This window comes from Pollicipes pollicipes, unplaced genomic scaffold, assembly GCF_011947565.3.
Source record: "Pollicipes pollicipes isolate AB1234 unplaced genomic scaffold, Ppol_2.1 Scaffold_3087;HRSCAF=3621_pilon_pilon_pilon, whole genome shotgun sequence".
NCBI classification, from domain to species: domain Eukaryota; kingdom Metazoa; phylum Arthropoda; class Thecostraca; order Pollicipedomorpha; family Pollicipedidae; genus Pollicipes; species Pollicipes pollicipes.
The window spans coordinates 40,521,130-40,534,753 of record NW_023596225.1 but is presented as its reverse complement, the minus strand read 5'-3'; the positions used below and the strand labels follow the sequence as shown (position 1 = coordinate 40,534,753).

At 58.4% G+C, this 13,624-nt stretch overlaps 2 protein-coding genes across 6 annotated transcripts in view; one reads left to right on the top strand and one right to left on the bottom strand.

The window, feature by feature from the left end:
• The first annotated feature begins 29 nt into the window (after positions 1–29).
• LOC119089654 (protein-L-isoaspartate O-methyltransferase domain-containing protein 1) lies at positions 30–6,982 on the top strand. Of its 2 annotated transcripts, none has more exons than XM_037212448.1 (7): positions 30–165; positions 3,633–3,829; positions 4,080–4,230; positions 4,697–4,831; positions 5,427–5,527; positions 6,108–6,260; positions 6,845–6,982. In XM_037212448.1, exons 2-7 carry the CDS (start codon positions 3,674–3,676, stop codon positions 6,851–6,853), a joined length of 705 nt encoding a protein of 234 aa, XP_037068343.1. In that variant the 5' UTR covers positions 30–165; positions 3,633–3,673; the 3' UTR covers positions 6,854–6,982. The 2 variants fall into 2 exon arrangements, with proteins under 2 accessions (XP_037068343.1, XP_037068342.1); XM_037212447.1 differs by having other exon boundaries at positions 30–181.
• A 3,227-nt stretch (positions 6,983–10,209) lies between these two features.
• Positions 10,210–13,624, bottom strand: part of LOC119090725 (tensin-2) — a 36,932-nt gene continuing 33,517 nt past the window's right edge. For all 4 annotated transcript variants that reach the window (XM_037213575.1, XM_037213577.1, XM_037213576.1 and 1 more), the window contains 4 exons: positions 12,627–13,001; positions 12,033–12,216; positions 11,297–11,395; positions 10,210–10,842 (listed from right to left, as the gene is read on the bottom strand). In XM_037213575.1, coding sequence (XP_037069470.1) covers positions 10,680–10,842; positions 11,297–11,395; positions 12,033–12,216; positions 12,627–13,001 — 821 coding nt within the window. In that variant the 3' untranslated portion in view covers positions 10,210–10,679. The remainder of the gene's footprint in view (positions 10,843–11,296; positions 11,396–12,032; positions 12,217–12,626; positions 13,002–13,624) is intronic.

Genomic DNA, 13,624 nt, shown 5'->3' with positions numbered 1-13,624 from the left:
CACGATTCTCGACCTTCAGGCACCAATATTGTGTTCGTTCTGCGTTGTTTTGGAAGCGTCCAAGTGCCGTGTACACGGCCTTGGGCGATTTAGGTGTTGTTTGTCTCGTGAGATCGCGGAGGACGTGCTCGATTGGGAGCCAGGAGCGCAAACTGCATTTTTTTGGTAGGGAAGTTGGTGGGTGAGTGATAGCTGGGCATGTTAGCCACATCGCACAGTGCCAGGGCATTCCGCTGTGTTAGGGAAGCATGTATGTCTGACACATAGGAAGGTCAGGCTGCAAAAATGCATGTGGCGGTGAACATGTCCGGTGTGGTAACGACACCTTGGCAAGAATGCCAGCGCGTGTACGCCATTGCTCGGAGCATTCAGAGTTTGGCGCATGGTTAATGTCAGTTTCAGCTCATGGAGGGCAAATGTTTCTGGAAATTATTATTTCAGTGCGATTCCAGCAAAACATTCAGTGTTGTACTCAACTCAGTGCTCACATTTTTCAGATATGGATGAATTAAAAATTTAGCACATTTTTGCCTGACCTGAGTTCAGTGCACACAAATGCTGTTACATGGGCATCTGGTACAGTACACACTCAAAGGATAGTTTGAAGGCAGGTACCTTCCCTTCCTAGGCAATGGGAAGCTACAAGCACATCTTAGAAAAAGGTCCTTGGCTCATGAGACCCTTTGTGCTTGAGGGTGACATGCCTTCAGGTTATGTGTTTTATATTACCATCCCCATGGACTGGGGGCTATGCTCAGGCATGAGGTCATTAAGTGCTCCAGAACCTTTGAATTAGTTTTGTCAGTCCCTGGAACTCTTTCATCCTGTTAAGGCCCTACAACTTATTCTTGCGAGGAATAACTGGCTTCGTGATGACTCCCTTGGTCAATTCTGAGATTGTAATTTTCAATGTTTTGAAATCCAGAAAAACCTCATTTTACCTTAATGAGATTGCTATTTTTCTTTCCCAATCCATTGTAGTACTTGGACTGTCATGCATGTGATACTTACCTGCATCCTAGTTCTGCCTGAGTTTATGGTACTCTGTTATTGCTTGTGTATGGAGGAATAATTCTGCTAAGAAAGATGCCATAGAAATCAGAGCAGGGCATAACAGTTTTATGTATAACATATATAACAATGAAGAGATGGCAATGAAGAATTGTTATCTTGTTTCATTGGCTTTTTGAGTTCAGGTGTATGTTATCTTATATTCCAATATGCATTTTCATATGTATCATCAACTAAAGATAATCACTCAATATGTAGCCCCTGAATTACCAGTGCTGGAACTTGGCCATTCCTGACTGACTGAAAATTAAAGGAATATGACCATGATTTTACCTTCTCAGCATATTGCTACTGAACTAAAGTTTAGAAAGGATTACACTTAGGCTTGACAATTAGGCAATTAGGCTGGGCAATTGTTAGATCAAGAATTGGAGGGATGCAGCATCTATGGTTCCTTCTTCTATTGAAGTTCAGCTGCTGAGTAACTGGTAACTGCTGAGTACTCAAGGTATAACAGCTGAGTACTCAGGTAAAATATTTACACCTGCCATTCGTGTACATCTTGTGTATTACAAGCTTAAAAGTTCAGTACTTAAAAATGCTGATGAAAAATCAGTTGTAAAATCCTACCTTCTTCTTCTTTCTTTTCATATAAGCTCAGCCATGCCTCCTTCTTCCTTGACTTAGGGTAGGAGCAACCATGCCTTCTTTTTTTGACTTAGTGTAAGCTCATCCATGCACCAGTCTCCATGATTACAAAGGACTTCACACACTGCTTAGACCATCACAGGTAGCCACAGATGATTGTGTTATTCAACCAGCTGGCTCCTTGTTAAAAGGGATACACCAGGTGCTGGACAGCTGTAAGTAGTGTGGCATGGTATATAAAAATGTGACCAAGCAAATAACTCATCTGTATCCCATTATCAGATACAGCTAGAGGTTAGAGACAAAAATGCCAGTTCAATTTGAGTCATGGTATATGAAAGTTTGCCTTAGGGTACAGGCCAATAGGTCTGCACAGTGTTTGTTCTGATACCAATGTCACACATACAAACCAGTTGTAAAATATGTATGAAAAGTGGGTGGAACACTAATTTCCAGGTGCCTGTCACTTAAAACAGGTTTCTAAACTTAACTGTAGGTCAAAAGGTGGTCAGCATAACACATGCTTGGTTGGAGGGCTGAATGTTTTTCCAGAATGGTTTCCAAATGGTGCAGTATATACAAAATCTAGATGTGCCTGGTAAGGCCAGTAACTTATGGCAGGTCAAAGTCAGACCATGGATTCAGTGAAGACAATGGTTAGTGAATAGTTAAATCAGATGCGACAACAGAGTGTTAGGTGAAGCCATACATCTCTGAAATAGTTTTTTATACAACACAGTGAATGAACAAAGTTTATTGACCTAGGATCCAATATGAAGGTTAGAACAAGGACAAAGCCAACCTGTTTTATTGCTGTGAAGCTTCCTTTTATGGGATAGTTTCTGGTGCTCATTTTGAAATAATTTATGACAGAAGCCACATTATACATTTTCTGTGGATTTTTGAGAGGTCAAAATATGTCACTGACCCAAATTGAACCAGGTTAACATTTTGTTGTTAGGAACATGCTGCCCAGCATAATCTTTTATGCTCATTCAAATGCAAAACTTAAAGCAGTCCTGTGTGATCTTGGTCACCAGGACTGGTGAAAGGTCAAAAAAGATCACTACATCAAATGAGCATCATTGACCTTTTGCTTAGAACAGATAGCAAGGTTCTGGTGGACTTCAGACACTGACTTAGGGCTAGACCTTGTTTGACCTTATTTGACCTAAAAGTAATGACCCAGGAACCTCCAATTTTGGCACAAGTAAGTTAACATACAGGCCATGACATCCTGTGAATTTGGTATATTTAACCCCCTTAGTTTCTGAGATCTCAGAGGGTCAAATTAACCCTCACTCAAGTGAAGGTATTGAACCAGCCACCTGGAGTGTGTTAAGATATGTGGGTTAAGTATGAGACTGAGGGGCCAAGGCAGTGGGTGTAGCTTGTTTTGATAGAAGGTGTTTTACTTCATGAGAAAATTAAGGCAGGTGGAAACTCTCATGCTCTCTATAAATAAAATTTGAAAATATGTCCCAAGCTGAAAATTTGCAGGAATACAAATTGGTTTTCAAACTCTAAATTGCACACACTTACAATGTTATTGTTCCTAGAAAAATATTTCAATGCTGAAGCTGTATGCAAAAATACCATATCCAGTGGCCTCTTGATCCTGGGCATAATTGTCCCTCTGGCTACTTGTGTGAGTCCAGGAGCCCCTTGCTTAGTGCTGGTTCATTAAAGAACAAGAGTATGCCTGCTCATTACATACATGAGCTATTCTTTAAGCCCCTTTGGAACAGCATATTGAACCATGTTCTGCACACCTGTCTGGCCCATGTCATGATCACATGTTGCCTGTTGTTTCGTGAGAACTTGATGACAAATCACATGTGACATGCTCAAAGTGGTGTATTGCACGACGGCCGGTCGTGCTCCTTATGTGCTGCCGTGGGGGCGGGACGAGGCGCGCCGACCGTCACGCCGTCACGTGACGTCACGTGACGCCGCGCGCCCGTCTCCGGCAGGCTGTGGTCCGCCTGAGGCCGGCGTCAGGCTCGCCATCAGGATGGGGGGCGCCGTCAGCACGGGCGAGGACAACGACGACCTGGTGGACAACCTGGTGGAGCACGCGTGCATCACGTCGTGCCGCGTGGAGCGCGTCTTCCGCGCCGTCGACCGCGGACACTACTTCACTGACGAGTGCAGGGAGAGCGCTTATAAGGTGCGCCGCCGCCGCTGGCGTCGGACCGGGCACGCCAAGCTCACACATGGCATCCGCTGGGCACACTCAGGTCGCGCGGGGCGCCAGCGGCCCGCGCGGCGCCGGCCACAGCGGCTGCCCGCCCGCCGACGCCGCCGGCTGCGCGGAACGGCTGGGATCGGCGCGCGCTGGGTGTGTTCTTTGCTGTGCACCGGCGGGAGTACGCCCCTGCGTCGGCGCGCGCTTCACTGTTCGTGTGCTCCGTCGGCAGGACACGGCATGGCGCAGCGACAACCTGCATCTATCAGCGCCGTGTATCTACTCGTCGGTGATGGAAAACCTGACACTGAAGCCCGGCCACAGCTTCCTCAACATCGGCTCCGGCACCGGCTACGTCAGCACTATGGTCGGGTTGATGATCGGTGAGGAACGGGACTGTCTCAGCCTGTGCAGGAATCAGCGAGTGACACGTTTGCCATGGTCGTCTGGTGTTGAACACAGATAGAATTTGGTGAATTGTCGATGTCAATGCGAGTGGGTTGGTCATTCACGAATGATTATTCCAGTGTGGTTGAACCGGTTTCTTGTGATAGGAAACCTCACAACAATGTGATGGCAGTCTTAGAAGCTCAGCAGCGCCTCGGCCGCCCGGTCGCAGCTTGACCGTACGGGGCTTTTCGGACCCGGTGCGGTCCAGTGCGGGCCGCCGCCGCCGGCTGGCCTCTGACAGGAGCGCGGCCGGCCCCACACGACCGTGCCCCGAGCCGCCGCCGCCGGCTGCCGGCGCTGTCGACCGCCGCCGCCGCTCGCCCGACCGTGTCGCGGTCCGACGAGCCGGCGGCTGACGCGGCGCGTCTCACCGGCCGCGTGTCCGCCTCCCGCCGGCAGGCAGCCAGGGCGTCAACCACGGCGTCGAGCTGTTCCAGGACGTGATCGACTACGCCCGACAGCGGCTGGACGAGTTCAGTCGGCACTCGTCGGCCATCGACCAGTTCGACTTCTGTCCGCCGCAGTTTGTGTGCGGTGAGCGCCGCCGACCGCTGGCTGGGACAGGCTGGGGCGGGACTCGAGGGCGTCACACGCTGACCGCACGCCCAGCTTGCGGGCTGAACGGGCGGTCCGGGGCGCCGACATGCTGGGGATCGGTTGGTAAATATTCAACAAATGGTGTACGGGATCAGTTTCGCTTTATTTTCAACATGCACCAGCTGTTTTTAGTTCAAACCATTTATACCCCAAATAGCATCCTACATGTTTGCATTGGCACGGTATGGTGCGTCTACATTGTGTTGACATGCATGGAACAGCTGTGCGCTCCATCAGAAACGCCGCGAATGGGCGCCGTATGACCAACGTAGTCGGTGCGCCCCAAAGCCCAAATCATCATCATCAGAAACGCCGCGGAGCGCCGCCAGAACGACGTCGGGCGTGACGTCCCCACTCAGCGCAGTCCCAACCCGTGCACACCGTGCGAACTGGCGCTGTACACCGCGCAGCTGCGGGGACCATGGAGCATGGAAGACGTTCCCTTGCGTGTGAGATGACACGGGGTTCCCAGCCAGCGCCGCGGTGTGGCTGGTCGGCTGGGCGGCCGGCTGAGCCAGCCGTCCTGTTGCAGGCAACGGCCTGCTGATCGGCGTCGGCCGGCAGTATGACCGGGTGTACTGCGGCGCCCGCTGCCCCACCTCCGAGCTGCCCTACCTCAAACAGCTGCTCAAGGTCAGTACCCGGCGGCTGCCCGGCCTCGGGTGCCTGGTGAAGGTGGGGAGCCTCGCCTGGTGTCGCCCTACCTCGAACACCGGGTGATTGTGGGGACCCTCACCTGGTGCCGCCCTACCGTAAATGCCTGGTGAGCGCGAGGAAAGGCGGCAGTTTGGCCACCCTCACCGGGGGCCGCCCTGCCGCCGCCGCTCTGGTTCAGTGCTCTCACTTGGAGCTGTCCTACCTCAACTAGCTCTCGAGGTCGGCACCATCACGATCGCTTGGGGCTGACGCGATTCAAACGGCTATCTCAAGCTGGTCAATGTTGCGACCTTCACCTGGCTTGCCATTGAGCAACGGCTAGCAACTGACATTATTACGACAGAGCGTGGGTAGGTTTTCCTCTGCCATGTCACGTTCTTTGTTTGCATCGCTATAACGCTGGCCGCTGGGGGGGCTAGACATTTCCGGTCGGCCGCTCTGCATCGGCGGGGCCGTGGGACGGGCGGGCGCGGCGGGCGTCCTAGCCTCGGGCGGCTCGCCGGATCGCCGGTGGCCGGCGGCTGTCTAACGCCCGTTTCTCGCTGCCGGCTGTCAGGTGGGCGGCGTGCTGGTGGTGCCCATCGTGGACCACCTGAAGCGGATCGAGCGTCTCGCCGAGGACCGCTGGGACGTGCAGAACAAGCTGTCCGTCTCGTTCGCGCCGCTTATTGAGCCTCGCGTCAGTGACACAAGACCGAGCTGGCGATGCGTGAGTACATGGGACGGGCGTCAGTGGACACCAAGACCGAGCTGGCGATGCGTGAGTAGCATGGGACGGGCGTCAGCGGACACAAGACCGAGCTGGCGATGCGTGAGTAGCATGGACGGGGCGTCAGTGGACACAAGACCGAGCTGTCGATGCGTGAGTAACATGGGACGGGCGCCGCTGGGTGCCCGAACGCCTCTGAAATCACCGCCGCCGGCTGGCGCTGGCGACAACACGTCAGGTGTTTTTCGAGGGTGCTAACCCCGCAAGGTCAGCTGTGTTGCTCGCACTGGACGTCAGTTGGCTGTTGAGTCATGGTTCCAGACGCGCGCTGGCTCTTTTTCGTCCGTGATCGGCTGTGTAACCTGGTGAGTTGTGTCGCTGCTGGCCCCAGCTGGCCGACGGTCTGACCGTGGTGTACTGCTGACGTACCGCGCGCTGGCTCTGTTTCGTCCCTGATCGGCTGTGTGACCTGGTGAGTCGTGTCACTGCTGGCCCCAGCTGGCTGACGGTCTGGCCGTACTGCACTGCTGACGTGCTGCGCCGGCGAGCGCCGTCTGACCGCTGACGTCACACACTCCCCCCAGCTGCCGTGATACCCGGCTCGCTGCAGCAGCTGTGCCGCACCAGCATCCGCGAACTGCTGCGTCAGACCCTGCTGGCCGAGCGGCCCGACCTGGTGACCAGCTGTCGGCAGCGGCCGGTGCGGCGCCGCCGCCCTCCCGACCGGCACGCCGAGCAGGCGCGGCGCATCCAGCGCCTGGTCAGTCCGCTGCTGAACGCGGCCGTGCCTCCCGGCGCGGAGGGCGAGGCCGCCCAGGAGCTGCTGCAGGACCCGGCGCAGCTGCACCCGCTCGGCCAGATCCTGTACGGCGCCGTGGCGCACATGGCCGCCGACGAGTGGGAGCGGGGCTCCGGGCTCCGGCTCCGGCGACGACTCGGGGCACTCGGAGGAGCCGTACGCCGAGCTGGCTGCCGGCGACGGCGAGCCGGAGCAGGAGCCGGAGCAGGACGAGGAGCGGGAGCCGGAGCAGGGACCGGGGTCGGAGCTGGAGCTGGCGCCGGCACCGGAAGAGGAGCCGGAGCGGGTTGCCGACGCCGCGGAGGCCGGCGAGGCAGAGCTGGCGGCGCCGGCGGCCGGCGCGGACGCCGGGCCGGAACGGTCGGGCCTGAAAGCGCTCCAGCGACGGCGGCGCGCGCGGCGAGCCGGCGGCCGGCGCCGGCCCGTCGGCCGTGCAGAAGCGCGGCCGCCGCGACAAGGTGGACAGCGGGCTGGGCGACTCGGATGACGGGCGCCCGGTGCCGCTGCGGCCGCGCGCCGCCTCCGACCCCGAGAATGGCTTGGCGGCCAGCTCCGACTCGGAGCCGGAGCCGGAGCTGGAGCCTGAGCCGGAGCCGGAGCGGGAGCTGGAGCGGGAGCCGCTTCTGTTGCTACCGCCCGCTGAGAGCTGGGGCGTCGGCATGACGCGGGCGCGTCGCTTCCGCTCCGATCTTAACCGCTTCCTGGTCGACTCGGACGAGGAAGCGGACGGAGGCCGACGGCGGCCGCGCCGCTCGGCCCGCGCGCGCCGCGCCGCCTCCGCCGCGCGCCTCCTGTCGCAGCTGATGCGCGCGCGCGTGGCGGCGCTGCCACTGCCGCCGCCGCTGCGCGAGTACGTCAACCTGGGCCGGCCGCTGCAGCCGGCGGCGGCGGCCGAGACGGACGCCGGGCGGACCGGCGGCGGCGGCGGCGACGGCGACGGCGACGGTGGCGAGGCCTGAAGAGCGGGTACGGCGGCGCCAGGCGACGGACAGCCCTCCACTCCGGCCTGTGATAGCATGATGGGTGGGTGCGACGACGGCGCTGCTGGACTTGTCGCGTTTCGCGTCTGGTCCGCCAGTGGTGACGTGCCCGTGCCGGGCACAAAGACGCTACGTTATCCCGGTGGTGATTGCGTGTGGCCTCCGCACAGGGAAGTCGTGTGAATAGGTGCACAGTGTATAATAGCTGTTGAAGTGAACAGTGAACAGGATGCTGTTAAACCATGTCACGAGTAGTGTGTGGTGCCCGATTTCTGATCGAGTGCGGTTGCTGTGGCTTCTGGGCACTCAGCTCTGCTAACAGTAACAGCTGCATGCGATAAGTTTACCGAGTGAGCTCTTCACCAACATGGACACGTCCGTTTTCCCTTCCAGACGTTGTCAGAGGTTCGGCGGCTTGTTGCCGAGCCGTGAGGTGTTGCGCGCTCGTGGAGCCCTGCTGTCTGGCAGGGCGCGCAGTGGGGGCTGCCCCGTAGGCCAGCCGGGCGGCTCCAGTCCATAGGCGCCGACGTCGGGGGGGGGGGGGGGGGGGCCGTTGCGTCGTCGGCCGACCGTGTGACCGTCTGACTGAGCTCGCGCGGTACTGGCCGCCCCGCGCCGCCGGCGCTGATCTGGTGAGCACGCGAATCTAGAGGCGGACGTATTTTCATACCCTGCGCTGCCACGCGCCTACTCCATACGGCGCCGATGTACAGAGGAGAAGGGGTAGGGCGGGGGGGGGGGGGGGGAGACGCGGTCGGGCGGTGGCGGCGCGCCGGCGGGAACAGTGTTCAGATGAAGTCCCCGAGGGCGCCGCTCGCCAGTCCCGGCGATTGACGCGGACCCGCGCGCCGCCGCTCCGCTCAGAGGCGGGGCGGGGTGGACTCGGCCGACTCGGACTCGGACGCGACGGGCAGTGTCTGGTCTCGATGTGAGCGGTCCGAGGTTGTTGAAGACGTCACCTGCGGTGCCAGGTCTGGCGGCAGCTCGGCGGGGTGCGCTGTCGGACGTGGCTCGGGCAGTGCTGCCCGCTCCCGCCCCCGCGCTCAGCAGCGAGGCGCCGCGTTCAGAGGGTGGGATATGGCTGTGGTGGAACCTGTACGAACTGGGAGAGGCGGCACCGTTGCTTTACTATACTAATGTACATCCGGGGTATAACCTAATAAACCATGTACCATAGTCGGTTGTGTAGCGAAACGGTCCCTAGGCTGTGTGGTTCATTGGTTACCAGCGGGGTTCAGGACTTCAGAACGGGTCTAACCAAATAAACATTGCATGATAACCCAGCGTATAGCGCAATGCGCGCGCGGCCTGGCTCGTTGGCAACCAGAGGAGTTCAGGCTTTCTGAGCGCGAGACCTGAGCTTGGAGGGGAGAACATCATCAGAACATCAGAGCACAACCGATAACCAAAAGAGCATGCGTTGTTTTTCCCGGGAACATGAGAGAATGTACTTCCCAACCTCATTTTTTGAATACCTCGTTTCACACGTGGCCATCAGCGCCAGGTCGGATGCTGCACCGTCGTACAGCTGAGAGCACCGCGGCGTGTTGGCTCGTGCGCTCCTCGAGCGGCGACACATGTCCTCGCAGGGGAGCTGGCGTGGCGTCGGGCACACCAGCGCATGGTAGACGTGGAGGTTCCCGTCCCAAAAGCCGTCCTCGAATGGATTATCAGTGACGGCTGGGTGGCCAATGTTAAGAGTCGCGCTGGTAGGAGCCGGCGTGAAGAAGCATGAAAAGAAAACGTTCCGTGAAAATGCCCGTCGAGCTGTACTTGCCGAGCTGGGTTGGCTTTCATCAAGATCGGGGCGTAGTATGGGTCACTCGTCGCCGGGATATGGCCGAGTGCCCTTAGGGGTGGGCCAGGGGTCAACGTCCGATAGATAGCTCAAAGCCTCGTCATGGAAGCACCGTGTCTGGAACGCGGCGCCACGTGTCTGCCACGGGTGTCAGCGTGCCAAGAAGTCGTACCAACTGATATGCAAAGGCCGCTTAGAACAATACATAGCCGGGACGTTGGCTATGAACGCATGAGCGGTTACCGAACCACGTGTCTGGGTCGGCGCCCATAACTGCTCGTATTCTCGTCAGCGCCGGTCCGGGCGGCCGGCGCCGCTGGGGGAGACCCGGCGCGGGCGCTAGTCGGTTTATTGACCCCGTCCGAGGGTCGCGGGCGACACTGCCAGGGCGGCGGCGGCGGCGACAAACGGCGCAGCGGGCCGCGCGGCCTCGCCGCTGCGGCGCGGCTGACGGTGAGTAGAAAACTATGAGTCGGTGCAGGCGGGGCCAGTTGGCACTGAGACGCTATTAGTGATTACAAAGGACTGTACACACCGGCGCAGGCGTCGACGCACGCGGCCGCGTCTCCTCTGTCTTTTCCGTCGCAACAGGCATCTTTAATTCACTACCTACGGCGCTATCCATTAAATACATCTACGTGTGATGGCATATGGCAACAAAGGCAGTCACAGGACGCACGCGCAAGCTCCAGCACAGTGAGGCGGTGAGGCGGCCGGCGTTGGCGCACTGTGTCCGCACCGCGCGCTTCCCGTTTCGCTTCGTCCCCCGCACACGCATTCCAGCAATGTTACTCGGCGCGCGGTGCCCGAGGGCAGGTGACGTCATCGGACGCGCTGTGACGTCACAGCATGTTTGGCCGCGAGCCGTAGTTGTTCGTCATCATGATGTTGGTGACGAAGTTGACGATGGCCGAGGCCGGCTGGTCCGAGTCGTATTCGGCGAACAGGTGGCACTGGTTGTTGCCAGTGGATGGGCCCTTCTTGGCCACGAAGCCGAAAATGCGCCTGCAATCGAGGGAGATGTTACCCAGCTGACTGGTTGCACGTCTCTTTCATGTAGAGTTCGATGAAAATTAAGCGCATCATTGATGCCACGCCATGTTTGCATGCCGGGTAACACGACGTTAGCCTGAGAGTGAACTACTGACGACTGCTTACCCGTCTTAGCTGGCCAAAACAAGCTCATTACCTAGAGCTCGACTATTTCTTTGCAAACATCATTTATGTATGGCGCAACAGGAGCATGTAATCTCACAGAAGATGTGTCGGCAGCAAGTCTTAGTTACACGACATTTGTGAACCCCTGTTTCCATGCGAACGGCCACCAGCCAGCTTCCATCATATTGCCCCACATTCCGCCGGACTTTCGAACGGGCCGACAAACAAGACGATCTGTCCGAAGGTCAGAGACCGCCGCCTCCCAGCCTCCGGCCCGCCCGGCGGCGGGCAGCTCACTCACAGCGAACCGAGTGGCTGCCCGTCGTCGCCGCGCAGGGTCCAGCGCCGGTCCTCCGGGTCCAGGCCGCAATGGGACACCAGGTTCGTGTTGTAGTGGCGCCTGCAGGCCGGCGACCGGTCAGTGTCACCGGGGCGCACGAACAGGGGCACACGGGCTGGACAGCGATGGTGTGACGGATGCCCGCCGAAACCGTCAGATTTCCAGCTCTGGGGCGTGAGACATCGTCAAACTTCCCATCATTGGAACCGATTTTACTCGTTCCTCTGATGGATGGTTGGTTGCTTATGAATAATGTCCTTGACGCACGGTCAACACGGCCATCAGGCAGGTCCAGCAAGGGTCACCCAGTGGTGCTCCACATAACCACAACATCCAGCTCTGCTTGACGACGGTCGCTTCTGTCCAGCGCGGCCGGCCGCCCCATCTCCGCCCAGCGCGCCAGCGTCCCACCTCTGTCCAGCGCGGCCGGCCGCCCCATCTCTGCCCAGCGCGCCGGCACCCCATCTCTGCCAAGCGCGCCGGCGACCCACCTCTGCCAAGCGCGCCGGCGACCCCACCTCCGCCCAGCACGGTCGGCCGCCCCACATCCGCCCGGCACGGTCAACCGTCCCACCTCTGCCGGCGCGCCGGCGCCCCACCCCTGCCCAGTGCGCCGACCGCCCCACTTCTGCCCAGCACAGCCGGCGCCCGGCCTAAACCCAGCGCGTTGGCGTGCCACTCCCGCGCGGCTAATCACCTGAAGAACTGCTTGCGTTGGCTGTCTGTGAGCGTGATGCCCTGGTTGGAGACCTTGAAGTGGACCACCACGCCCTCCGGCTGCGGCTGTTGCTGGCGGAACAGGTCGGTGACGGCGCGGCGCACCGCCTGCGGCCCGGTCAGCGCCTCCGTGTCACGCGAGTACAGGTACAACACGCTGCAGGCTGGAACGGAACAGGTGCAGACGCCGTCACACAGCGGCACAGGCTGAGGCCACTTCCAGCTGAGGCCTGCAGACTGAAGTGGGGAGGGATATGTCAAAGCGTGGGTGCACCACGTAGGTCAAAAACGTCATCTACAAAAGAGATCAGCACAGCAGCAATAAGTCGTAAAAAGACAATACATCTTAATATATATATATATATATATATATATATATATATATATATATATATATATATATTATGCATGATAAGTAAACATACCTATACGCATGGGCAAGGGGTAACATCGTGGTCGAGGGGTCGAGACGTCAAGGAGTCAAGTCAAGGCAGCGACCCGGCAGGGGACCGTACCGCCGGGCCGATGGAGGCGCCTACTCCCTCCTCTCTCTCCCGTCACCCCCGGTCCTCACCGGCGCCCGTGTCGAGGAGATCCCGGTGCTTGGCGTGCACGGCCGGCGGCGCGTCGGTGACGTCGCCGGCGGCTAGCTCCGTCTCGGGCAGCGCCAGTTTGGTGGGCAGCGCCAGTGGCGTGACGCTGTGCTGGTACACCAGCGCCGACAGCGTGCCGAACGTCGGCTCGTTCGGGCAGCCCTTGAGCCGCACGCCCTTGCTGGTGGTCTCGATGAGGAAGTGGCGCACCAGCTCGCTGGAGGCGTCGCCGCCGCGCGCCGCCACGTTCGCCGGCGGCGTGTCCACCTTCAGCGCCAGGCCGAACGCGCCCGGGAACGAGTTGGAGTCGCGGATGACGAACGAGCCGGCCGGCTTGTCGCGCAGCAGGGTGACGGCTGCGCGGCAGAGGGGCGCGTCAGGGGGACGGCTGCGCGGCAGAGGGGCGCGTCAGGGCCGCGGCCGCTCGGACGCGCCAGGGACGCGCAGGCGCAGCACGCGCCGGCGCAGGCATCGCCGCACGCAGTATACTGTTAGAGGAACGTAGGGGAGACGGCAGCGATTCGCCACACAACTGCAGGACTTCTGTCGAGAATAACGTGTCTCAGAGGATCAGAAGGAGGGGAAGGGGATATGAAAACATGGCATGTGTTGGTTTGAACTTGTCTGACTGACAACTTTGACGCATAATTCTCCACTCTAATCTCCGACAATAACTGTTTCCCTTGACCTGATTTCATATCATGTCATCGAGTCTTCGACTTTAAGTGTAGGGGTATGACACAAGCGCCATAAATTTACTGGTATACATATTGAGCAATTTATGCAAAAATTCAGGAGCATTCAATGTGCCAATTTAACTATATTTGACCGCAAATTTGGGCACAGGAGCCAAACCAAATGCTCGGATCTAGACTTTGCCTAGTCTCAACGTTATTGTCACAGTTATCGCAGGATTCAAGACTTAAGTCCACGCAAACGCGGCGGCGCCACCAGCACCGACGAGACGGACGAGGCTGTC